The sequence below is a fragment of the Scyliorhinus torazame genome, chromosome 14 (genome assembly GCF_047496885.1).
Source record: "Scyliorhinus torazame isolate Kashiwa2021f chromosome 14, sScyTor2.1, whole genome shotgun sequence".
Classification (NCBI taxonomy): domain Eukaryota; kingdom Metazoa; phylum Chordata; class Chondrichthyes; order Carcharhiniformes; family Scyliorhinidae; genus Scyliorhinus; species Scyliorhinus torazame.
In genome coordinates, this window is record NC_092720.1 from 23,832,193 (window position 1) to 23,859,258 (window position 27,066).

General features: G+C 50.8%; 1 protein-coding gene across 1 annotated transcript in view; it reads right to left on the minus strand.

Moving 5' to 3' along the window:
- Positions 1–26,468, minus strand: part of aadac (arylacetamide deacetylase) — a 75,239-nt gene extending 48,771 nt beyond the window's left edge. Inside the window, exon 1 of the mRNA XM_072473823.1 lies at positions 26,146–26,468. Coding sequence (XP_072329924.1) covers positions 26,146–26,283 — 138 coding nt within the window. The 5' untranslated portion in view covers positions 26,284–26,468. The remainder of the gene's footprint in view (positions 1–26,145) is intronic.
- Positions 26,469–27,066: the final 598 nt, after the last annotated feature.

Genomic DNA, 27,066 nt, shown 5'->3' on the forward strand with positions numbered 1-27,066 from the left:
GAGTTTGCACATTCTCCCAGTGTCTGCGTGGGTCTTACACCCACAACCCAAACATGTGCAGGGTAGGTGGATTGGCCACGCTAAATTGCCCCTTAATTGAAAATATTGTTTTAAAATGTTACGGGACTCAGCAGCGTTGTTGCAGAAACAGGGTGAAAGTGCAGTTATTTTTGGGTGTCTTGGGGAATGATTAGTCAGGTGTGACACTCCAAATGAATAATGGATGAAAACCACTTGCAAGTGAGTCCGTCCCAAGCAAAGAGCCTTTGTGTAAAGCTAGTGGTGACTCTTCACTGGTTTAAGTGTCTGCACGAGGTTCAATAAAATAATGAATGGTTTACCACAGTGTTGTGTAATCCCTGTGTAGCGCACAAAGACTCCGTGAGACGAATAGAGTGAAGTCGATGAGGCTTTATTAAGCGTGTCTGTTCCCCCGCAGCTCGATAGTAGAATGGCCTGCGGGGGAGGACTCCGGCTTCTTATACTCCGCCTTCAGGGCGGAGCTAGAGGTCAACGGCCAACCAGGACCCGGGATCTGTCAGCCAATGACATTAGGGCTTCCAGTCCCACATGACCCCTAATACATACTACCACATTCACCCCTTGTCAAAAATGAACCCGGCGGGGTGATGCTTCGCATGGTAGTAAGGGTTTACAGGGCTGGTCCTGGGAGGAAAACATTCACATGGCAATGCAGTATTGTACAATTTTGTCCTGTTTCAACTATTTACAGAAGGTATCGGGAGAAAAGCAAAATGTTCTTGTGAAAAGCCCATATATTGATTTAGATCGACGCCACGAGTCGGTCGGGCGGTCTGGTCGTCCGTGTCGATCGCCTCGGCCCCGGTGGTGGTGGTGGTGCTTGTACCGGTGTTGTCGTCTCCGGGAGCCTTACGGTTTCCGCTTGGGCTTTATTCTTGGTCGGGCCTGAGGGGAGGGGAACCGATCCTCCTGGGAAGGGGGCGGTCGCGGGGTGTGGCGGTGGCAGGTAGGGGGGGGGGCTTGGGTGAATGGTGTCGGGGGGGTGTGTGTGTTGCCGGCGGGCGCCAGATCCCGCAGGGAGACCGTGTCCTGTCGGCCGTCGGGGTACTCCACGTAAGCGTACTGCGGGTTCGCGTGGAGGAGGTAAACCCTTTCGACCAACGGGTCCGCCTTGTGTGCCCGCACATGCTTTCGGAGCAAGATGGGTCCTGGGGCCGCCAGCCAGGTCGGCAGCGACGTTCCAGAGGAGGACCTCCGAGGGAAGACAAGGAGACGCTCATGAGGCGTTTGATTAGTGCTCGTACATAATAACGACCGGATGGAGTGGAGAGCGTCCGGGAGGACCTCCTGCCACCGTGAAACTGGGAGGTCCCTGGACCGTAGGGCCAGTAGGACGGTCTTCCAGACCGTGCCGTTCTCACTCTCTACTTGCCCGTTCCCCCGGGGGTTATAGCTGGTCGTCCTGCTTGAGGCTATGCCCTTGCTGAGCAGGAACTGGCGCAGCGCGTCACTCATGAAAGAGGACCCCCTGTCGCTGTGGACGTATGCGGGGCAACCGAACAGTGTGAAGATGGTGTTCAGGGCTTTAATGACTGTGGCCGCGGTCATGTCAGAGCAGGGAATGGCGAATGGGAAGCGGGAGTATTCGTCCACCACATTAAGAAAGTATGTGTTGCGGTCGGTGGAGGGGAGGGGCCCTTTGAAATCGAGACTAAGGCGTTCAAAGGGGCGGGAAGCCTTAATCAGGTACGCACCATCCGGCCTGAAAAAATGCGGTTTGCATTCCGCGCAGATGTGGCAGTCCCTTGTGACTGTACGGACCTCCTCTAAAGAGTATGGGAGATTGCGGGACTTGATAAAGTGGAAAAGCCGAGTGACCCCCGGGTGGCAGAGGTCCTCGTGGAGGGATTGGAGGCGGTTAATTTGTGCGTTGGCACATGTGCTGCGGGATAGGGCATCGGGCGGCTCGTTCAGCTTTCCGGGACGATACAAAATCTCGTAGTTGAAGGTGGAGAGCTCGATCCTCCACCTTAAGATCTTGTCGTTTTTGATTTTGCCCCGCAGTGCATTATCGAACATGAAGGCTACCGACCGTTGGTCGGTGAGGAGAGTGAATCTCCTGCCAGCCAGGTAATGCCTCCAATGTCGCACAGCTTCCACTATGGCTTGGGCTTCCTTTTCCACTGAGGAGTGGCGGATTTCTGAAGCGTGGAGGGTCCGGGAGAAAAAGGCCACGGGTCTGCCCGCTTGGTTAAGGGTGGCCGCTAGAGCTACGTCTGAGGCGTCGCTCTCGACCTGGAAGGGGAGGGACTCGTCGATGGCCGCATCGTGGCCTTTGCGATATCCGCTTTGATGCGGCTGAAGGCCTGGCAAGCCTCTGTCGACAGAGGGAAGGTCGTGGTCTGTATTAGGGGGCAGGCCTTGTCTGCGTACTGGGTGTCCCACTGGGCGTAGTATGAAAAAAAACCCAGGCAGCGTTTCAGGGCTTTTGAGCAGTGCGGGAGGGGAAATTCCATGAGGGCGCGCATACGTTCGGGGTCGGGGCCTATTATCCCATTGCGCACTACATAGCCCAGAATGGCTAGCCGGTTGGTGCTAAAAACGCACTTGTCCTCGTTGTACGTGAGGTTCAAGGCTTTGGCGGTCTGGAGGAATTTTTGGAGGTTGGCGTCGTGGTCCTGCTGGTCGTGGCCGCAGATGGTTACATTGTCGAGATACGGGAACGTGGCTCGCAACCCATGTTGATCAACCATTCAGTCCATCTCCCGTTGGAAGACCGAGACCCCGTTTGTGACGCCAAATGGGACCCTTCGGAAATGGTATAATCGCCCGTCTGCCTCGAAGGCTGTGTACTTGCGGTCACTTGGGCGGATGGGGAGCTGATGGTAGGCGGACTTGAGGTCCACGGTGGAGAAGACTTTATATTGGGCAATCCGATTGACAATGTCGGATATGCGGGGGCGAGGGTACGCGTCTAGTTGTGTGTACCTGTTGATGGTCTGGCTATAGTCTATGACCATCCTTTGTTTCTCCCCTGTCTTCACTACTACCACCTGTGCTCTCCAGGGACTATTGCTGGCCTGGATTATGCCTTCCTTTAGTAGCCGCTGGACTTCGGACCGAATGAAGGTCCGGTCCTGGGCGCTGTACCGTCTGCTCCTAGTGGCGACGGGTTTGCAATCCAGGGTGAGGTTCGCAAACAAGGAAGGGGGTTGCACCTTGAGTGTTGCGAGGCCGCAGATAGTGAGTGGGGGTATTGGGCCGCCGAATTTGAACGTAAGGCTCTGTAGATTGCACTGGAAATCTAATCCCAGTAAAGTGGGGGCGCAGAGTTGGGGAAGGACGTGCAGTTTGTCGTTTTTGAACTCCCTCCCCTGCACCGTTAGGGTAACTATGCAGAAACCTTGGATCTGTACGGAGTGGGATCCTGCAGCTAGGGAAATCTTTTGTGCGCTGGGGTAGGTGGTCAAGGAACAGCGTCTTACCGTGTTGGGGTGGATAAAGCTCTCCGTGCTCCCGGAGTCGACTAGGCATGGTGTCTTGTGGCCGTTTATTAGCACCGTTGTCGTCGTCGTCTGGAGTGTCCGGGGCCGAGCTTGATCGAGCGTAATTGAAGCGAGACGTGGTTGTAGTAGTGGAGTGGGGTCCGTTGTTGCCGTCCAAGATGGCGTCGGGGATGAACAAAAAGCCTGCCCCCATACATCGCACATGGCTGGGGGGTCACAAGATGGCGGCGGGGGTGGACAAAATAGCCGCCCTCACGCGTCGTAGAGGTCTGGGGTGGTCCAAGATGGCGGCGCCATTCCTCCCCTCGTGGTGGCCGGCACCCAAAATGACGGCGTCTGCGGGTCGCACATGGGGCGCTGGGGGGGTTGGGGAGCGTTAGGACCGCGCGGGGCTCCCTCATCTCTGGGGACAGCGGTGGTCAGGACCCAAGTTGGTAGCGCCGGCGGGTCAGACGTGGGGCGCGGGGGGGGGGGGTTTGGGGGGCGTTAGAGACGCGCAGAACTCCCTCTTCTCCGGGGAGAGCGGTGGTCGGGACCCAAAGTGGTAGCGCCAGCGGGTCATACATGGGGCGCGGGGGGGGGGTTGGGGAGCGTAAGCGGCGTGCAGGGCTCCCTGTTCTCACGGGACCGCGGTGGTCGGGACCCAGATCGGCTGCGCCTGCGGGTCGTACATGGGGCGCTGGGGGGGTTGGGGAGCGTAAACGGCTTGCAGGGCTCCCTGTTCTCCCGGGACAGCGGCGACCTCACAGGACCGGCACACAACCGCGAAATGGCCCTTTTTCCCGCAGCTCTTGCAGATTGCTGCGCGGGCCGGGCAGCGCTGCCGGGGGTGTTTCGCCTGGCCGCAGAAATAGCAGCGGGCGCCCCCGGTGCGACTTGGCGTTTGGACCGCGCAAGCCTGTGGGGTGTCCGGGGGGGGGGTGGGTTTGTCGCGACGGGTACGTACGGAGCCCAATGGGCTGCCGCGCGGTCGGGGCCGTAGGCGCGGGTATTACGCGCGGCCACGTCTAGGGAGGCTGCTAGGGCCCGGGCCTCTGAGAGTCCTAGCGACTCTCTTTCTAGAAGTCTTTGGCGGATTTGGGAGGAATTCATACCTGCCACAAAAGTATCGCGCATTAACATGTCCGTGTGTTCATTTGCGTTCACCGAAGGGCAGCTGCAGGCTCGTCCCAAAATCAGCAGCACGGCGTAGAATTCGTCCATCGATTCTCCGGGACCTTGCCGTCTCGTCGCGAGCTGGTAGCGAGCGTAGATTTGGTTAACTGGGCGGACATAGAGACTTTTCAGTGCTGCGAACGCCGTCTGGAAATCCTCCGCGTCTTCGATGAGGGAGAAAATCTCCGTGCTCACCCTCGAGTGCAGGACATGTAGTTTTTGGTCTTCTGTGACCCGGCCGGTGGCCGTTCTGAGGTAGGCCTTGAAACAAGTCTGCCAGTGCTTGAAGGCTGCTGCCGCGTTCACTGCGTGGGGGCTGATCCTCAGGCATTCCGGGATGATCCTGAGCTCCATAGTCCTTTTTAGGCATGCTTAATAAATTGTAGCGCACAAAGACTCCGTGAGACGAATAGAGTGAAGTCGATGAGGTTTTATTAAGCATGTCTGTTCCCCCGCAGCTCGATAGTAGAATGGCCTGCGGGGGAGGACTCCGGCTTCTTATACTCCGCCTTCAGGGCGGAGCTAGAGGTCAACGGCCAACCAGGACCCGGGATCTGTCAGCCAATGACATTAGGGCTTCCAGTCCCACATGACCCCTAATACATACTACCACACCCTGCTTCAGGGATAGGGTTTGCGGTAAAGCCCTTAGTTGCCTATGCAAACTGTAGCCACCTAAATTGGCCAACTCTCGATTTAAAATGGCAAACGGCAAAGGCTGATGGGAAATTCAGCAACACAGACAGAAACCAGCAGGTGTAGGTTTGCTGTGTATTTAACCCTGCAAAAGCCCAGACAGCACCGATACCAGCGACCATCAGCATAATAATGTAGCAGCCATCTACATACTAATGAGCAATCCCCGGGAACAATAGCAACATTTGGGACACACAAAACTAAGCCTGACTCCCCGGCGCCAGCAGGAGCCAACACAAAAGAGGTTAACGGACACCTCAAGACCGCCCATCGATCAGGGAACCACTCCAGTATTGGAGAAATCGAACCAAGCGATTGGAACGAAGTCCAATCACCTAGAACCAGGCACAGGGTCCACCCCGAAATGCGGGAAGCCCCTGGGGACTATCAAGTTAAGCCCCCAAGTTCAACTCGCTCTCTTCTTCCTGCCCGGGTCACCCAGCAACACGAACCAACCTTGACCGTGACCGGTGCAGTGACCGCCGAAAGAAGTCTCAAGTCAACGCTCGCTACGAGATAGGCGCTCCTAGCTACCAATCCGTACCAACTTCGAATCCCGCAGACTCAGAACCCGAACGAAAGGCCATTTGTTCCCCTGACCTGGTGGGCCAATCCGAAGTTAAGTATAGGCCTGTTAGTTGTAGAAGTAGCTTAGACGTAGAATTTGTGCATGAGTAGCGATTACTGTGTACAATAAATGTGCTTTGATTTGAATCTTACTAATCGGTGTATTGAGTTATTGATCATTACTTGGACTTGAACCTCGTGGCGGTATCATAAAGATACCTGGCGACTCGAGAGCAAAGGTAATAAAAATGGAGCAGTTGAACCAACCAAAAAGTTAGCAACATTATTTGGCGACTCTGGTGAGATCCGATCTAGAATCGGGCAGCACGGTAGCATTGTGGATAGCACAATTGCTTCACAGCTCCAAGGTCCCAGGTTCGATTCCCCGCTGGGTCACTGTCTGTGCAGAGTCTGCACGTTCTCCTCGTGTCTGCGTGGGTTTCCTCCGGGTGCTCCAGTTTCCTCCCACAGCCCAAAGATGTGCAGGTTAGGTGGATTGGCCATGATAAATTGCTCTTAGTGTCCAAAATTGCCCTTAGTGTTGGGTAGGGTTACTGGGTTATGGGGATAGGGTGGAGGTGTTGACCTTGGGTAGGCTGCTCTTTCCAAGAGGCGGTGCAGACTCGATGGGCCGAATGGCCTCCTTCTGCACTGTAAATTCTATGATAAAAAAACCCAGAATTTGAATTAGAGATCTAATTGGGAACAGAAAACCACAAGCGTTCAAGCAGTTCTGATCAATCTTCATAATTCGGAAGTGTGTGTATGCATGCGTAACTAACAGGACGATAAGGTAAAACTGATAGATTTTTTTGTTGCGACAAAACTGTCGGGAGTTTGTATTTCGGAAAGTAGCGAAAGCCGTACCCGTATTTACAGAACCGCCTTAGTCCCCGTGTTCCAAATTTGAAGAGCAGCATTCGGATAGGAAAGATGGCCATTTGGGAAGAGGAGATCAGGAAATATCTCAAAGGAAAGGGATGGCCCCTTTGGAGTGAATTCTGTGACAATGAGGAATCAGGCCCCGGGGGGTATAGGACATACTTGGTGGGAGGCCCTGAGTGAGATTCACAAAAAGAGCTTAGGGAAAGCTCGCAAGCCGATGGCAATCGTGTCCTGCTTGGCACAGTTGCGAGGCACAAGGAGGTCGTTAGGACGCTCCAGAAAGAGGTAGAAGGCATACATCGAAAAGGTAAGGTCAATGTAAGCGAGGTAGAAAGAGAGAACGTAGAGTTAAGGAGGAAGTTGGCAGCAAAAGACGGAGAGGTGGAGGATGCCAAGAGAGCACACCAGTCTTGTCTGGCGCACTTAAGCAGCTTCCAGTCCCAGTATGAAAAGGCCTATCAGGACACGCAACGTGCAGTCCTGGTACGAGAAGAAACCGAGAAGCAGGTAGAAGCATTGCAGAGGCAGTGTAGTGACCTTAAGGCAGCGTTAAGAGCACTCCATGCTGCCACCACGGAGCAAAGACAAAGCTCATTAGATCACGCAAAGTGCCGGAAGCAGATTGCAGAACTGCAATCGCTACTTTCAGTCCAAAAAGGATTCCAGGAAACCTTTGGAGCAAAATTAGATAAGGAAGATGGCCCTGATTGGGAAGAATTAAATGAAACAGCGCAGAGATATGTTCAGGGAACATGTGCGCAGGGAAAGCCACAGAAGAGGAAAGCGCCCCAACCCCCCACAGAGCAGATAGTTCATGCTCCAATGAATCCAGTAACCATCCACCGCACAGCCATATCGGACGACGCGGAATTTCTATACACCACCCCCTTAATAGTGACCCAATTACGGGACGCATGCGAGAAAGTCTCACCGTTCCTCCCCACCTCAGACCCCCATTTCTTTGCCAGAGTAAATCAGCAGGCAACCATGTACGGCCTGGATGAGCGAGAGCACGTAAAGCTCACAGTTTTAAGTTGAGACCCTTCAGTCATAGCAGCCCTTCCCGACCCACAGAATGTTGGAGGAGGCACCCTTGCAGAAATGCATACCGTGATCCTGGATGCGATCGGGTATAACCGGGATGACCCCGTAGATGGCCTCAATAAATGCAGGCAAAAGAAAACAGAGCACCCCACAGCGTTCGCTGGACGCCTGTGGATCCACTTTGCAGCAGTCTTTGGAGACTTAGACCGCGCCCATTTGTCCACAGACGACATGGCCAAATGGACCCGCACCCTTATCTCCAATGCCACAGAAACAGGACAGAAAGCGTGCGCGAATTATGATCCCTCAGAGGAGGGTCATAATGAAAAATGTGTAGTAAAAATATTGTCCCGCACCTGGAAGCAGTCTGTACAAAACAAACCCGCAGTTAGGAAACCCGAGGAAGAGCAGGCAGACATGCATCCAGTTAAAATGCACCAGAACCCCGCATGGGTAAACGAAGGAAGGAACAGCCCCCCCACAGAAACCACCGGAATTTTACAATTGCGGACAATTAGGACATTACGCACGAGAATGTCAAGCCCCCCCTGAAACAACAATGGAATCAGCCCACAAATGCCCCCCGAACCAGCAAAGACACCAACAGCCCCGACCCCCACCCAGGGAACCATACCCAAGGGAACAATGCACCAGAGAGCCTGCTCCACCTTATGTGCCCCAGGGGTCATGTTACAACTGTGGGCAGTCAGGACACTTTGCCCGAGATTGCAGGAGACCCCCACCAGCTAGACTAGCCCCCAGATATGAAAGAAAACACCACCCACAGCAGCTACAAGGTCCCAGTTGCCCCATGCAAACTGTGAGCGCTTATCCGCCACTTCTCATGGCAGCGTTACCTCAGCAAGGCCATTTCATTTTTGTTTCGCTCCTCCTTCCTCTCTTCTTCGGTCACGCTGCACTCCCTCCATATGCTAGTTACACCCCAGCCCAAATGTGATTTACGACGTCCTGTATTCTGATGGAACCTGCAGCATGTTTTATGTTGTTTGTAGTGTTTGTTAAATGTTGTATGTCAGACCGGAAAAAAAAAAATTTCACGGCCCCACGACACCACCCCTCTACCCCTCTGACGCCCACTGGCAGTCAGAGAAACTAGTTTGGCCAGACGCTAGTTCAGAGGAACTAGTTTGTCCCCAGAGACTTGTAAATGTCCCAGACGCGAGTTCATAACTGCTCTTCTGCCTCGAGGAAGGAAACAATACAGCAGCCCCCCACGATGACTTGCCCGTTCTTGTCGGTTGCTCAGGCAGTGGAGAAACTGCTTGGGACCCGCCCTGCCTGGGAACCCCCCCCTCTGGTCAGCTATGCTCAGGTAGGGGAGACACGGCATTGGTCGCCATCCTACCCGGGGACTCGATCCAACTCTTACCCGTCGCGGCCCATACGCACCTCATTTTGGAAATTTTTAGTTTAAAACGTTTTGTTTTGTTTCAGGTAACCCTTAGGTTGCCAACCCTCTGCTATTTACATCCTCAGGCATTTGGATGGTAAATCGCACAGTCTGCGAGACGGCTCGCACTGGTTCAGTATTTGTAAATGTGTCTTGTCCTAAAATTCGTTTTTTGGGGAAAAAAATGAGGGAGTCACACATAGTGACCAATTATAAAAGGAGTAATTGGCACTAAAGGACAGACAGGCTATCATACAAGATGTTAAACCAAGATAGTAACAGACATTATGCTTGTTTCCACAGAACTCCAGAAGCTCCAGGACAAGAGAAGAGAAGAGAAGAGAAGTGAAAGAAGAAGAACCATGAGGACATCCTCCGCGTGGTTCATCGTTATAATGGACATTTGGTTGCGCGAGAACGCGGACTCCATGACCTCAAGCCCCCCAGCCGTTAATGATTCACTTCCCCACAGTACCCAGAGCCCAGACACAAGCGACACCACACCATCTTGGTGTGACAGGTGTATAACCTGGTACTCCCTGTCCTACTTGATAGAATCCCTATTGGTATCCGCAATACTCTGCTGCATCGTGCAGACTATTCGTCTGAGGAAATGGAGAAGGAGAGCCTACCTCGCTCGAACCCCGGTATATAGGATCAGATCCCCTATTTTCGGATATGACCAGACCCCAGACCCCCGAGATCTATAATAAAGAGCATTCGTTTGCGTTTTTGTTGTAAACAAAGAAATGTTCATGAGCAATTGTATGATCCTGAGCTTGACTGCCAAGCCAGGAAAATGTGTATAAACTGCTATGATTGTGTTTGTATGGTTGAGGAAGTTAGAGTGATGAAATGTTTAAGTGAGTTTAGTGTACTAAGGATAGTTAGAGGTTCCCATTTTCATGTTTTGTAATGCATGTCCCTGTTTGACTTAGCGCCCCTTAGAATTGTCAGTTAAAAATTTTTTGCATAGTTATGGTCAGTGTAGAGGCCATGAAAGAAGTGCTCGCCGGGTCAGGGAATGAAAACAACGCAGTTAAGTGATCCTTCACGCTTCGCGTTAGGATCACAAGGAGGGAGTGTAGCCACCTAAATTGGCCAACTCTCGATTTAAAATGGCGAACGGCAAAGGCTGAAGGGAAAGTCAGCCAACACAGACAGAAACCAGCAGGTGTAGGTTTGCTGTGTATTTAACCCTGCAAAAGCCCAGACAGCATCGATACCAGCGACCATCAGCATAATAATGTAGCAGCCATCTACATACTAATGAGCAATCCCCGGGAACAATAGCAACATTTGGGACACACAAAACTAAGCCAGACTCTCCGGCGCCAGCAGGAGCCAACACAAAAGAGGTTAACGGACACCTCAAGACCGCCCATCGATCAGGGAACCGCTCCAGTATTGAAGAAATCGAACCAAGCGATTGGAACAAAGTCCAATCACCTAGAACCAGGTACAGGGTCCGCCCCGAAAGGCGGGAAGCCCCTGGGGACTATAAAGTTAAGCCCCCAAGTTCAACTCGCTCTCTTCTTCCTGCCCGGGTCACCCAGCAACGCGAACCAACCTTGACCATGACCGGTGCAGTGACCGCCGAAAGAAGTAAGTCTCAAGTCAACGCTCGCTACGAGATAGGCGCTCCTAGCTACCAATCCGTACCAACTTCGAATCCCGCAGACTCAGAACCCGAACGAAAGGCCATTTGTTCCCCTGACCTGGTGGGCCAGTCCGAAGTTAAGTAAAGGCCTGTTAGTTGTAGAAGTAGCTTAGACATAGAATTTGTGCATCAGTAGCGATTACAGTGTATAATAAATGTCCTTTGATTTGAATCTTACTAATCGGTGTATTGAGTTATTGATCATTACTTGGACTTGAACCTCGTGGCGGTATCATAAAGATACCTGGCGACTCGAGAACAAAGGTAATAAAACAGAGCAATTGAACCAACCAAAAAGTTAGCAACAAAACGAAGTTAAAGGCGTGGATAAAAAGTGGCCTGAAACTTCCGAGGAGCGGCAAGCATCGTTGAATTGGTGCTCTTCCCTACATGGAACAGAATGCCACCTTCCTCCGAGGAAGAAATCCTCCCCCCTCCCCTCACCCCCAAGGATCCCCCATACCACCGAGTTCTGCAATCTCTCTCCATTTGAATCGTATTCTGCTTTCCCTTCTTCCTGCCTGTATATCCTGTAGCCATCTGGGATGGCCATTTACAAAGGGAAACATGGCCACTTGCAAAGAATCACGAGAAACATGGCCAATGCAGGATCCAGACAAACTCAGAGCTTAAGTAAATATTTGCCACGAGATAACCAGACACGATCGAAACTCCAGCCGAATTACATTCTAATGGCCCATTTCCCCAGAACAAAAGACCTGTATTCAGGTATCAGATACAGATCCAGACTCATCAGCGCCACTCCCTTCACCCAGGAAGCCCAAACAGCCAAGGTCAATGACCGCTCAGGACACGCCCAGCCATCAAGGCACCCGCCCCTTTATTGGCTAAAATCAAAGGCAGTAATCGAAGCCTGCCGAATTATTGGGTCCAGAGCTAAGGACCACGCAAATGAGCGCGAAACTCCCGAAGGATAAAAAGAGACACTGCCATGTGTTCAGTCTCTTTTGGCCCCGGCTTGTGCCCAAAACCAATTGCAGCACCACGACCAGAAGCAAGTTCAAGACCAATGCTCGCTACCAGACGGATGAGCCCAGCAGAAACGAAGTCACTTCAGACCCAGCCACGCCAGATCCGAACAAAGGCCTCGTTCCTTTGCATAAAGCCGGGTGCCTGAAGTTAAGTACTTGAACTAACTAACTGGTTGTTGGGTCTTTGATCGATATCCGGCTAAACCTTGTGGTGGTATCATTTCATACCTGGCGACTCTGAAAAGCAATATCATCATTAATAACGGTCATATTAGTATCCAGTTAAAAAGTGCAACATTATTGGCGTCTCCAGTGCAAATTAGCAACAATCCCGCACGGGACTTAATAATAATAATCTTCAATCATAGAATCATAGAATTTACAGTGCAGAAGGAGGACATTCGGCCTATCGAGTGCGCACCGGCCCTTGGAAAGAGCATCCCACCCAAGTACATACATCCACCCTGTCCCCATAACCCAGTAACCCCATCTAACCTTTTTCGACACTAAGGGGAAATGTAGCACGGCCAATGCACCTAACCTGTACATCTTTGGACTATGGAAGGAAACCGGAGCACCCGGAGGAAACCACACAGACACAGGGAAAACGTGCCGACTCCGCACAGACAGTGACCCAAGCCGGGAATCGAATCCGGGACCCTTGTGCTGTGAGGCAACAGTGGCAACCACTGTGCTACCGCTTACGAGATGGGAATGATTTTCTTCCCCGTGGTTCTCGCGGAGTACGACCTCCCCGTGCTGAGGGACCGGGGAACTCCATTTAGCAATGTATGAAAGGACGGCCAGTAAGCCACCGACTGGGAGGAGGCCAGGTCGAGATCTACCGGGAGTTGTATATGACATAACTGTAAATTAACCTAAGTTCCTTATTTTACTCAGTGTACCCTCCCCTCATTAAACTTGCAAACTGGGGCGGCCTGTGGCACAGGGGTTAGCACTGGGGCTGCGGCGTTGAGGACCCGGGTTCGAATCCTGGCCCTGGATCACTCTGCATGTGGAGTTTGCACATCCTCACCACATCCACCCTGTCAAGACCCATAAGGACCTTATTAGTTTCAATCAAGTCACCTCTTACTCTTCTGAACTCCAGTGAATGCAAGTCTAACATGTCCAATCTTTCCTCCTAAGACAACCCACCCATTCTATGTATTTGTCTAGTAAATCTTCTAATGTATTTGCACAGTGGTTAGCACTGTTGTTTCACAGCGCCAGGGTCCCAGCTTCAATTCCTGGCTTGGGTCACTGTCTGAGCGGAGTCTGCACATTCTCCCAATGCCATCATTAATTACGGGGGCGACATGGTGGCACAGTGGTCGGCATTGCTGCCTCAGCTGCCTCAATTCCGACCTCAGGTGACTGCGTGAAGTTTATACATTCTCCCCATGTGTGTGTGGGTTTCCTCCAGGTGCTCAAGTTCCATCCCACAGTCGAAAGATGTGCAGGTTAGGTGGATTGGCCATGCTAAATGTCTCCTTCGTGTTCAAAGATATGCAGGTTAGGTGGATTGGCCGTGTTGAATTACGGGATAGGGTGGGGGAGTGGACCTAGGTAGAATGCTCTTTCAGAGGGTCGATGCAGACTCGATTGGCCGAATGGCCTCCTTTTGCACTGTAGAAATCAACAGAGCTACCCCTCCACCTTTTTCTTAACCTCAGTCCTCCCTGAATGTCACGTAACCCTTCAATATTCAGATCTCAATCCACGTCATCCTATTGCCATGTCTCTGTAATGGCAATCAGAACATATTTATCAATTTCTATTTGCGTTATCAGTTCACCTCTTTTGTTTTGAATGCTACATGCATTTAGATACAATTAAGACATCAAATGGTGCATTGGCTTTTATTGCAGAAGGGTCAGAGTGTAAAATTAAGGATGTTTTGTTGCGATTATGTAGGGCTTTGGTGAGATCATCCCTGAGTTACGGTGTACGGTTTGGGTCTCCTTGTTCAAGGAAGGACACGTGTGCTTTCGAGAAGATGCTATGAAGGTCCACTGTATTGGTTTCTGCATGGGTTGTCCTTTGAGGAGAAATTGAGCAGAATGGGCCTACATTCTCTGGGATTTGGAAGAATGAGGGGTGATCTCAATGATAAATCTAAAATTCTTAGAAAGCTTTTTTGAGATACTTTTTCCTCTGGTTGTGATAGCCTAAGGGTCATAATCTCAGAATGAGGGGTTGGCCATTTTGGATCAGAGTTGAGGAGAAATTGCTTCATTCAGATGCTCATGAATCTTTACAATTATTGAATGTATCCAGGGTCGATATAGATTTTTGAACACTGGGGATGAAAAGATAAGGTAGAAAACTGCACCTAACCTGCACATCTTTGGACTGTGGGAGGAAACTGGAGCACCCGGAGGAAACCTATGCAGACACGAGGTGGCACATTAGCCACTTAATCAATGGCAGAGCAAGCTCAATGGGCCGTATGGCCTACTCCTATTTGTTACATTTTTCCCCCAGTTGAGGGGCAATTTAGCATGGCCAATTCACCAACCCTGCACAGGGATAATGTGTGCAAACTCTACACAGACAGTGACCCGGGGCCGGGATCGAACCCAGGTCCTTGGTGCCATGAGGCAGCAGTGCTAACCACTCCGCCACCGTGCCGTCCGCATTTATTGCGTTCTTTATAGATTAAACTAACTCCTTTAAAACCTTAAAAGTGCACTAGTTCAGTGTTAGAAGGCACCCCTCTGAAAGAACGGGCTCATTAACTTTACAGTTTAATTTGTTCTCAGGCTGTGTGCAATGATTCATGCTGACATTCGCACAATGTCAGAAGCTGACAGTCTAGCCCTGCAAGGAACTTCCCTTGCTTTGTTATTCAGAACATACGACCCCAGCAAGCTCCCTGCAAACAGCAATGCGATAACGACTAGATCATTTGTTTTAGATACTGGGGAGAAGGGCCCTCTTCATCTTTGAAATATAACTGGGATATTTTACATTCACCCGACTCGATTGAAGAGATGGCCTCCAGCCTATTTCATCTCAATCTTACACAAACAACGATAATATGTAACCTATAGTTGGGGAGCTGAGAGTAAACTTAGTCATTTTATCAATATTGACCTGGGAAAGACTCTTTTATTTGAAAGAAGGATATAGTGGTGTGGCGATTCATTACAGTAACAATAATAAAGAGAACACGAGTTCAAATCCTGCTATTGTTTGAAAATTTGATTTCAAGTTCATGAAAATCAGAAGCTGTGATCAGTAAAAGTGACCAAGACGTTATTGGAATGTTATAAAATTGCGCTGGTTCACTGCTATCCCCTGGGTAAGCTGCTGAGTTACCCAGTCTGGGCCTTTCATTGATTCCAGGCCCACGTCAACTTAGTTGACACTTAGCTACACTTAATTGTAAGGAGATGGTTCCACCATCAACCTCAAAGGACAACTAGCGATGGGCAATAAACATGGTCTTGCCAGTTAAACTCCACTGTCTCTGGCCAGAAGCAATAAAGCTGACCAGCATTTGAATCACTGTTCACTTTATCGTCCAGTAAAAAGCTGACGAAATTGGGAGTTAGGAGAAAATGCTTCCGATAATGCAAAGCTGAAACTGTTTCGATTCATAGAATTGGAGAATCCCTGCAGTGCAGAAGGAGGCTATTTGGGCCATTAAGTCTACACCAGCACACAAACTAGGCCCACTCCCCACCTTATCTCTGTAACCCCATAACCCCACCTAACCTTTGGACACTATGGGCAAGTTAGCGTGGCCGATCCACCTGACCTGCGCATCTGGGGCGGTGGGAGGAAACCGGAGCAGCCGGGGAAAACCCACGCAGACATGGGAAGAAAGTGCAAACTCCACACAGACAGTCATCCAAGGCCGCACTTGAACCTGGGTCCCTGGCGCTGTGAGGCAACAGTGATAACCACCATGCCACCCCAATTCATATAAAATGAAAATGTGTGGCAAATATAGAGTGCATTCGCAATGGATTCAACATGGAGTAGACACACAAGTCCTGTTAGCGAGTCAGCTATATCTTTTCTAGCTTCATTACAGACACCGAAGTGATGCCTTTTTGGGGGAATTTAAACCAACATCTGGGGCGACATTCTCCGACCCCCCGCCGGGTCAGAGAATCGCCGGGGCTGGCGTGAGTCCCGCCCCCGCCGGTTGCCGAAGTCTCCGGCACCGGATATTTGGCGGGGGCGGGAATCGCGCCGCGCCGGTTGGCGGGCCCCCCCGCTCGATTCTCCGGCCCGGATGGGCCGAAGTCCCGCCGATAAATTGCCTGTCCCGCCGGCGTAAATTAAACCACCTACCTTGCCGACGGGACAATGCGGCGCGGGCGGGCTCCGGGGTCCTGGGGAGGGCGCGGGGCGATCTGGCCCCGGGAGTTGCCCCCATGGTGGCCTGGCCCGCGATCGGGGCCCACCGATCCGCGGGCGGGCCTGCCGTGGGGGCACTCTTTCCCTTCCGCCTCCGCCACGGTCTCCACCGTGGCGGAGGTGGAAGAGACTCCCTCCACTGCGCATGCGTGGGAAACTGTCAGCGGCCGCTGACGCTCCCGCGCATGCGCCGCCCGGAGACGTCATTTCCGCCCCAGCTGGCGGGGCAACAAAGGCCGTTTCCGCCATCTGGCGGGGCGGAAATTCCTCCGGCGTCGGCCTAGCCCCTCAATGTTGGGGCTCGGCCCCCAAAGATGCGGAGCATTCCGCACTTTTGGGGCGGCGCGATGCCCGTCTGATTGGCGCCGTTTTGGGCGCCAGTCCGCGGACATCGCGCCGTTTCCGGAGAATGTCGCCCCTGGTCTCTTCTCTTCCAGCAAAGAAGGAAAATCTATCGAAGAGTTCTTCATAAAACTACTGATCAGATTACAATGTTTACATCCGTTCTCAACGCGATGTGCTACTTTTAGCTGTGAGTACTGGATTACAGACTTATGAATACCTTTTGTGTCTAATTCTTGCACCAGAAAGTCATGTCCATTTATCCATGACATTGCCGTCTCTCCGAATTTTGTTGTAACGCTGAATTGTTAAAGCTCAGATAAGAAATAAAATTGGACGGGATTCAATCTCAAAAATGCAGTGAAGTAGACAACTTAAGAATTTTCAATTATAAACCAGTGCATAAGCGACTCGGTCATTGGTCAGCTTTCCAAGGACTGGTTTGAATGCATTTTGAGTACAGAATGCTCATCTAAAACGGACATAAAGAACAATGTACAGCTAGAGCACTGTTGCTCTATTTGAGTAACCCTTTCAATACTCTTACACCAGTAGGAGTGCTGCACTGTCAGGGGTGCGTGCTGTCTATCAGATGAGACATTAAACAGATTTCCTGATTAATTTGATGTAAAAAGATCCCCTGCAGGATTCTCCGTCAGCGGATCCTCCGCTTCGCCGGCAGCGTACCCACATCCGCGGGTTTCCCCACGGCGTGGGATGACCACAATGGGAAACCCCAATAGCCAGCTGGCAGAATGGAGGATCCCGCTGCCAGCGGAGGCACGCCGCGCCAGAAAGCGGGGCTGGCGAGGTGGAGAGTTCCGCCCCCTCATGTTACGTTTCCAAAACATTAGGAGCCCAGCAAAGAATTTCCAGGGTCAGAGCTCGAGCAGCGCTTCAGTGATTTGGGCGTTCTTGGACGTTCTTTATACTTGACATAATGGCGGAGGATTTAGAATGTACTCTGTCTTTCCCTGCAAACGCGGATTTGCCAATAGAGAGAGGAAGGATGGGAATCTCTGCCAGTGCCAAAGTTTTAAGTACATTGGTCCTACAGGAAGTAGATTTGAAGAATTAATTCCCCTGACCTGGGGCGAAATTCTCCGACCCTCCGCCGGGTCGGAGAATCGCCGAGGGGCGGCGTGAATCCCGCCCCCGCTGGCCACCGAATTCTCCGGCGCCAGAGATTCGGCCGGTGCGGGAATCGCTCCGCGCCGGTCGGCGGGCCTCCCCCGGCCCGCGATGGGCCAAAGTCCCGCTGCTGTCATGCCAGTCCCGCCGGCGGGAATTAAACCACCTCTCTTACCGGCGGGACTGGCGGCACGGGCGGGCTCCGGGGTCCTGGGGGGTGGGCGCAGGGCGATCTGGCCCCGGGGGGTGCCCCCACGGTGGCCTGGCCCGCGATCGGGGCCCACCGATCCACAGTCGGGCCTGTGCCGTGGGGGCACTCTTTTCCCTCCGCCTCGGCCATAGCCTCCGCCATGGCCGACGCGGAAGTGACCTCCCCTGCGCATGCGCGGGGATGACGTCAGCAGCTGCTGCGCTCCCGCGCATGCGCAGACTTTCGGTATTGTGTTTCTGATGACATTAGACCATTTCAATCTGACTAATACTCGAGCCCGTTTCTCCAAACCTTCGACTACAGTTCCACTTCTGCCTATGGTATGGGGGATTCACCATTTTTCTCTCAATGGTTCAAGTGTTCGCTTTGCCAGCACTGCCCACATAGACTCATATTGCACAGAAAGAGGTCATTCGACACATTGTGCCTGTGCTAGCTCTCTGAAAAAGTAGCGAAAAGCTACTATTATTGTTGAATGATGCACGATCAACAACCTGGGGAAGGCAATCGCGAGAATCTTAACTGGCACAGCCAAATCAATACTGTGGCTACAGTAGCAGATTAAAGACCATGAATTCTACAGCGAATAATCCACCTCCTGACTCCCCAAAGCCTGCCCACCATCTGCAAGGCACGTGTCGGAGGTTTAATGGAACACTCTCCGTTTGCCTGCATGAGTGCCGCCCTCACAACACTCAAGAAGCTCAAACCATCCAGGACAAAGCAGCCCACTTGATTGACAGCCCATCCACCACCTTAAACATTGACTCTCTCCACCAACAATGCACAGTGGCAGCAGTATGTACCATCGACAAGATGCACTGCAGTAACTCACCAAAGATCCTTCGACAGCACCTTCCAAGTCTGCAATCTCTGCCAGTTAGGAGGACAAAAGTAGCAGATACAAAGGACAAAGAAAGGTCCGGCACAAGACCAGGCCTTCGGCCCTCCAAGCCCGTGCCGACCATGCTGCCCGTCTAAACTAAAATCTTCTACACTTCCGGGGACCATATCCCTCTATTCCCATCCGATTCATGTATTTGTCAAGATGCCCCTTAAATGTCACTATCGTCCCTGCTTCCACCACCTCCTCCGGCAGCAAGTTCCAGGCACCCACTACCCTCTGTGTAAAAGACTTACCTTGTACATCTCCTCTAAACCTTGCCCCTCGCACCTTAAACCTATGTCCCCTAGTAATTGATCCCTCTACCCTGGGAAAAAGCCTCTGACTATCCACTCTGCCTATGCCCCCCATAATTTTGTAGACCTCTATCAGGTCGCCCCTCAACCTCTGTCATTCCAGTGAGAACAAGCCAAGTTTATTCAATCTCTCTGCATAGCTAATGCCCTCCATACCAGGCAACATCCTGGTTAATCTCTTCTGCGCCCTCTCTAAAGCCTCCACATCCTTCTGCTAGTGTGGTGACCAGAATTGAACACAATACTCCAAGTCTGGCCTAACTAAGGTTCTATGCAGCAGCAACATGACTTGCAAATGTTTATACTCAATGCCCCGGCCAATGAAGGCAAGCATGCCGTATGCTTTCTTGACCACCTTCTCCACCTGTGTTGCTCCTTTCAGTGACCTGTGGACCTGTACACCTAGATCTCTCTGACTGTCAATACTCTTGAGGGTTCTACCACTCACTGTATATTCCCTACCTGCATTAGACCTTCCAAAATGCATTACCTCACATTTGTCCGGATTAAACTCCATCTGCCATCTCTCCGCCCAGGTCTCCTGGGAACACCACCAACATCCTGACTTGGAAATACATCGCAGTTCCTTCAGTCCCTTCCCAGTCACTGCGTCAAAATCCTGGCAGTCCCTCCCTGACAACACAGTGGATATACCTACACCACATGACCTGCAGTGACTCATGAAAGCAGCTCACCACCACCTTCTCAAGTGCAATGAATGTTGGCGTCACATACACATCCCTTGAATTAATTTTAAAAAGCATCTCTTCAAAAAGGATTGTCCATTCACTGTAAAGCACCTTGAAACATTCCGGGGCGGAATTTTCCCAGAAAGTGGCAAAGTGTCAGGTTCTGACTGAAAATCCCATGTTTCTCCCCAGAGAACAGACAGGTTTTCTCTCCAGATCTTCTGATACTTTGTCAAAAAAAACGCAGGTGGCCGGGTTCTGCGCCGTCACTCTGGCGGGGCCTCGTGGAGTCAGCAAGCCCAGCTCAACAGAGATCGGGGCACCCCAATCTCAAAGTGAAAGCGAAGGCCCCCCCAACACCACTATCGCTGGTATCGGGGCTTCAGTGCCCCCTCCCCACCATCGCTGGCATTCCCACATAGTGGAAAGCCCCTTCCGTCCCCATGGGGTTCCCTGGAGGCCCCACACCATGGCACTGCCAGGTGGAAGTGCCGAGGCTCTTCCTTGCCATGTCTCTGACCACCCGGGGGTTATACTGGACTCGGTGCCCCTGATGTGGTCATCTTGACTGCTGGAGAGCAGCAGTTAGTCCCGCGGCGTGACACCACAGCGGCAGCGACATCGGACATCCCCGGAAGATACAGTGTTCTGGCGTTTAGACATACTTAAATGTAAGCAAATTGATGGTAACCAGGTTCACGTCCTCATTGGGCATGAACCCGATTATATCGCCAGCGAGGTGGAGGGCTGAAGATCTCATTCGGAGATGTCCCCGGTGCAAACCCCGTTATGGCCCCCTCGCAAGAGTTACCGGCCATAACCAGATTTGTGCCCACGGGGAAGGGACCCATGAAATCCCCCCTCCTGTTGTGTTATGTACTCTGGGATAACACAGGCTGCAACTTGATGCAGCTTTGACCAAAAGATACTCCACACTTTGAAGTAAGTTCAATGTGATTTATTGAACCATTAGCACAGTTCTCTATGAGTTCGACTCTCCTGCTAATCTTGCTCTAGTAACTCAGTCTAACTAACCAATCTGCTCTAAGCCACGTGGTGGGTGTGATGCTTCTGATCTACCCCTGCCCTACTCTCTAAGTGTCGCCTGTGGAAAAAGACAGAACATGTGTGCCCTGTCCTTATATATGGGTTGTGTAATGCCCCCTTGTGGTAGTGTCACCTCTGGGTGTCTTCACGGCCCATTGGTCGTGTCCTATTCTATGTGTTCATTAGCTGTATGTCTGCATGTCATGACATCTCTGGTGCTCCCTCGAGTGTTTACTTAGTCATAGTGTATTTACATTAGCCCCTTGTGTATTTACAGTGATGCATATCACCACACACAGTGTTCGTAAAAGGTGATATATAAATGCAGCCTATTGTTGTTCAGCTTTGTGGGACACACTCCACTCCACAGGTATCACAGTGGGACCAGCCTGTAACTGCAGCTTTTTTTGCAAAGGAAATGACTTGAATTTGGATGGTGCTTTCCACATACATTTTAAAAACAAAATCACGGCAACTACAATTCAAAGTGCTTCATTGCAGCAAAATGTTTTGGCCCGGGGATTATGGAAGGCTCTTGTAGAATTGCAAGCCCTATTCTTTTTCCTCTGTCGGGAAATCAAGCTGACAACGTGTACATGGCAGGGCCTGACAAACAATAGCGAGGACAGCGGCTGGTTAAACTGTTGCCGGTGTTGGATGAGCGATGTCATCATAGATTATGTACCCCAGTCTCTGGAGTGAGGTTTGAACCTGTGACCTTCTGACTCAAGAGCAGTACTGCTGAGCCACATAACAGTGCTGCCAAAGTCACCTTGAAACAAAGCCAAATTAATTTCTACAGTGTTACGATGGCGCATCACTAGCATATCAAATGCGAAGAGAGTGGAGCTCTGCTCTGGTGCTCTGGAGTGGCAGCACCATTTCTAATGTTCGAAAGGTAATTAATAGTGAACTGCTTTCACTAATATTATATGAAAGGTTTCACTGAACATGGATTGAATCTAGGTGGCCTTGTGTGCCCAGCCAGGCAATTGTTAAACAGGGACAAAAAGATTAATGCAGCATCATGTGCCGCACAGCAGCATCATATTAAAAAAATGACACAGAGCCACATGTAAAGTTACTGGGGGCGGCTAGTTAGGAGTCTAAAGCAGGAGGGTGAAGTAGAAATAAGGTAGAGACAAGGAGACTGGGGATTTTGGAGTTTAGTGCAAGTCAGTGAAAGACGTAGCTGCCAATGGTGGGAATACAGATCTTGGGGATGCACAAGAGATCTGAATTAAAGGAATGCAGGAACTCCAAAGAGCAGGAGGGCTGGAGCAGGTTTCCGAGATGGGGAGAGTGAGAGCTTATGGGGCATCCATGCTCCCAACATTCTGTCCTTTATAAACACGGGGTCTCCTAAATCGCTGTCCGTTTCACAAATTCAACCCACCCTCGGCCAGTCCTACCATTGCTGTCGTGCTCATTGAGCTACACTGGCTCTCAGTAAAGCAATGCCTTAGTTTTCAAATTCTCGTTGTTGTTTTCAAAGCTCTGCATGGTCCCATCCCTCCCTATCTCCTCCAAGCTCACAAGCCTCCACGATCCCCCCTAATTCTGGCCTGTTGAACCTTGGTTGCTCCACTGTTGACCGATGGGCCTTCAGCTGCCTGGGCCCAAAGCTCTGGAATTCCATCCCTACACCTCCGATTTCTCTGCCTCATGTTCCCCCTTTAAGACGCTCCTTCAACTGCTGCCTCACGGCACTGAGGACCCGGGTTCGATCCCGGCTCCGGGTCACTGTCCGTGTGGAGTTTGCACGTTTTCCACGTGTCCGCGTGGGTCTCACCCCCACAACCCAAAGATGTGCAGGGTAGGTGGAGTAGCCACACTAAAATTGCCCCTCAATTAGAAAGAATTTACTCTAAATTTATATTAAAGAAAAGACGCTCCTTTAAAACCTCTTTTCTCGACTATACTTTTGGTCATCTGACTTAATATTTCCTTCTGTAGCGTGGAGTCATATATCGTTCATAATGTTTCTGTGAAGTACTTTGAGTCATCTTAGGAACTCCAAGGTGTGATATAAATATATGTAACTATTGTTCTCGTAACAAAAGAATGAGGCAATCTTGTAAAACAGTGAACAGAGGGATGATGGGTGAACTACACTTGATGGAGTGTTTTGGATGAACTGACGTTTATGGAGGGGGCAATGCAGTTGCTGGTGAGGAGTGGTTTGCAGTAGTCTTGTCTTTTTCTTATTCTTTCATGAGATGTGGGCTTCCAACATTGATGAGGTTAGTCATCAAATTAAGTATAGGTTCAGCAAGATAATACTCCAGTTTCTGCTGTGTCCGTTGAATTGTGTGCACTGATAATGATGGAAAACTGCAATTTAAAAGCAAAGACTGGGCTAGTTTAGGGTAATTGGATCACATAAGATATCGGGCACAGAAATAGGCCATTTTTCTCAAGCTGGCCGTGCATATGTTCATGCTACAGTCAAGCCTCCTCTCATCTTTCCTAACCTCAATCACACAGTGCAGAAGGAGGTCATTTGGCCCATCGAGTCTGCACCGGCCCTTGAAACGAGCACCCTCCCTAAGCCTATGCCTCCACCCTATCCCCGTAACCAAGTAATCCCACCTAACCTTTTTAGGGGGGACATTAAGGGCAATTTATCATGGCTAATTCACCTAACCTGGACATCTTTGGACTGTGGGAGGAAACCGGAGCACCCGGAAGAAACCCACGCAGACACGGGGAGAACGAGCAGGCTCCACACAGACAGTGACCCAAGCCGGGAATCGAACCTGGGACACTGGAGCTGTGAAGCAACAATGCTAACCACTGTGCTACCATGCTACCCTTCCAGCTGCTAGAAGTCATGGGTTTGGAAGATGTTGTTGAGGGAACCTTGGTGAGTTGCTGCAGTGCATTTTGCAGATGTTACACACTGCAGATGTGTTGCGTCAGTGGGAGAGGGAGTGAATGTTTAAAGTGGTGAATGGGGTGAGTTACTCACTACAAGAGTCTCAGCCTCTGACCTGCCCCTGTAGTCTCAGCATTTAGATGGTGGGTCCAGTTCGGTTTCTTTTCAACAGTAACCCCCAGGATTTTGATAGTGGCCGTTGCAATGTAGGAAACACAGCAATCAATTTGAGCACAGCAAGATCCCACAGACAACGAGGGCAGCACGGTAGCACAGTGCTTAGCACAGTTGCTTCACAGCTCCAGGATCCCAGGTTCGATTCCCGGCTTGGGTCAATGTCTGTGTGGAGTCTGCACGTTCTCCCAGTGTCTACGTGGGTTTCCTCCGGGTGGTCCGGTTTCCTCCCACAGTCTAAAGATGTGCAGGTTAGGTGGATTGGCCATGATAAATTGCCCTTAGTGTCCAAAAAGTTTAGGTGGGGTTACTGCGTTACGGGGATAGGGTGGAGGTATGGGCTTAAGTCTGGTGCTCTTTCCAAGGACCGGTGCAGACACGATGGGCCGAATGGCCTCCTACTGCACTGTAAATTCTATGATTCCATGATGGGATAACGACCCGATCTGGGTTTTTTTTGGTGATATTGCTTGAGTGATAAATATTGACCAGCTCACCCGGAATAACTCTCCTGCTTCACTTCCATTCATTTAGTGTTCATGTGACCTTTAACATTACCTGAGAATGCCTTCTTTCTCAGGTGTCATCCCTAAGATGGCCCTTCTGACCATGTATCAGTCCGTCAGCACCACACTGAGACGGTCAGCCTTGAGTTTTCTATGTATGTCCCTGGAGTGGGGCGGCTCCGGCTGACTGAGCATCTAATAGACTCCGGCTGACTGAGCGTCTAATAGACTCCGGCTGACTGAGCGTCTAAAACAAACAAAAAATACAATGCTGGAACGCTGAAACAAAAACAGAAAATGTTGGGTAAACCCAGCGGGTGTGGCAGCGTCTGTGTTGGGGGAGAAATTCCGAGGTCAACGCGACTCTTTCTCGCCTCCCCCGCGCTGCCAGACGTGCTGAGCTTTTCCAGCACAATTTGTGTTTGAATAACATCACAGCTGGAACCTGCACCGAGAACCTCTTGGCTGGCACGCGTTGCAAACCAACTTGAACATGAGACAGGAGGAAAGCGGCAAAAATGATGGAAGGGGAGGAGGGAGGGAGGGAGAGAGGGGGAGGAGGGAGGTTGATGGAGGATTCTTTTTTTCTATTTTGCATTGCTCTCATGCTTTGCAAAAGTCACCTGCCTGTCAACTCTGGGCAGGTCTGTGTGGAAGTCTCCAGCTCCTGAGCAGATCCCGCAATTTATAATAATCTAATTATTATAAATTATAATCTTTATTATTGTCACAAGGAGGCTTACATTAACACTGCAATTAAGTTACTGTGAAAATCCACGAGTTGCCACACTCCAGCGCCGGTTCGGGTATACTGAGGGAGAATTGAGAATGTCCAATTCACCTAACAAGCACATCTTTCGGGACTTGTGGGAGGAAACTGGAGCACCCGGAGGAAACCCACGCACACACGGGGAGAACGTGCAGACTCCGCACAGACAGTGACCCAAGCCGGGAATCAAACCCGGGGCCCTGGCGCTGTGAAGCAACAGTGCTAACCACTGTGCCACCCTGCCGCCCATAATCTTTGCTGCAGTTACGTCAGGAGAAAGTGCAGCAGGTGGCACCAGCCATCCTTGGGGAGGTTTGTGACACATCTGGACACCTCCCTCTGCCCCACTCTAATGGAGCCCCCATTGAAAACGGGAATACTGCATCCCCGAAGACTGCGGCTGGGATTTATGCAGTCGCAGTCCAGCAATCCTCAAGGAAGTACATTCTGAACCTTAATCTCTGAGCTGGCCTGGGGAACATATATAAATGATGATCGATTCAACTTAGCAAAAACATAACACAGCGCCACCAGTACAAATTCCTCGGTGTTTTACACCAATTACAAATAAATAACAATCGTCTTCAAGAGAAATAGTACATTGCTGCTTTGGAAGAAGTCAACAGTTAAGGTTGGTTCTGGGGACATCCCCTGCAGGAATTGTAAAACTGGTAATAAATAAATAAAAATCTTTGCAATCTGGCTGGTTTTACTCTAACACTTTGAATGGCAATGTCTCACCCCCACACCACGCATTTGTTATTTCGAGACAGGAGTAAATCTGGTTTCGGAGATCACAGGCGGTTATTACATGCAGCGCAGGGGAGGGGAGAGGAGGTATGATAGAGGCAGACATTCACTGTTTACACACACACACATAAGGGTGATTGTATCTACTGCTGGGGGTGGGGGGACCTTGCACGTACCAGGTGTTCCAAACTTCGAAAAGCAGCATCCACCAGCATCAACTTCCACCTCTCCTCCACAGCCTCCGGGATTGGGGTGTACACATAGTACCCCAGCAACACGCTCACTATCGCCAACACAACCAGCTTGCTTGCCATCTCCACCAGCTGCCTTCTGCGCCAGCGACGCTGCCTTGCTCTCGAATCAGCCCAGCCCCACTATTGCAGAAGGACGTGGGACTGTTTGGGCTGGTTGGGGGGGGGGGGGTGATCTGTCAACCCAGAAGCGGCTGCCTGCCGGATTCCTGCATCTCACCCGGGACAGACGTGACAAAGTTTCGCCTCGACGTTTGCTTTTCGGGAAAAAAAGCCCGATGTGACAACACGTGTCAAAATCAGCTGATTGCATTTCTTCAGCACTGGAGCGATCCCTTTTTTTTTTACCGTCAACTTCACCCAGAAGCTCCGGACGCCTCTCCCAAGACAAGTGTGAAGCGTCTACCTGCTTCGTTACAGCAAAATGACCAGGGCTGACCCCTCGGAGCAACTTTAATGTGCTTGGGGGGGGGGGACTGTTTTATTTTGCAAAAATATACTTTATGCATAAAATAGCTGCGACGAGGGAATTTTCACAGTAACTTCACTACAGTGTTAACGTAAGCCTACTTGTGACCATAATAAAGATTATTATTAGGTTATTATTCGCTGAAAGGGACAATGCAAAACAATTCAAGTTCACACAACAGGAAAGTGCAATGAAATTCACGTTTTGTCCAGGGATCAAGGTGCACTCCCAGATGCTTCAATTCAGTGATTGCAACCATAATAATAATCTTTATTGTCACAAGTAGGCTTACATTTACACTGCAATGATGTTACTATGAAAAGCTCCAAGTCGCCACATTCCAGCGCCTGTTCGGGTACACAGAGGGAGAATTCAGA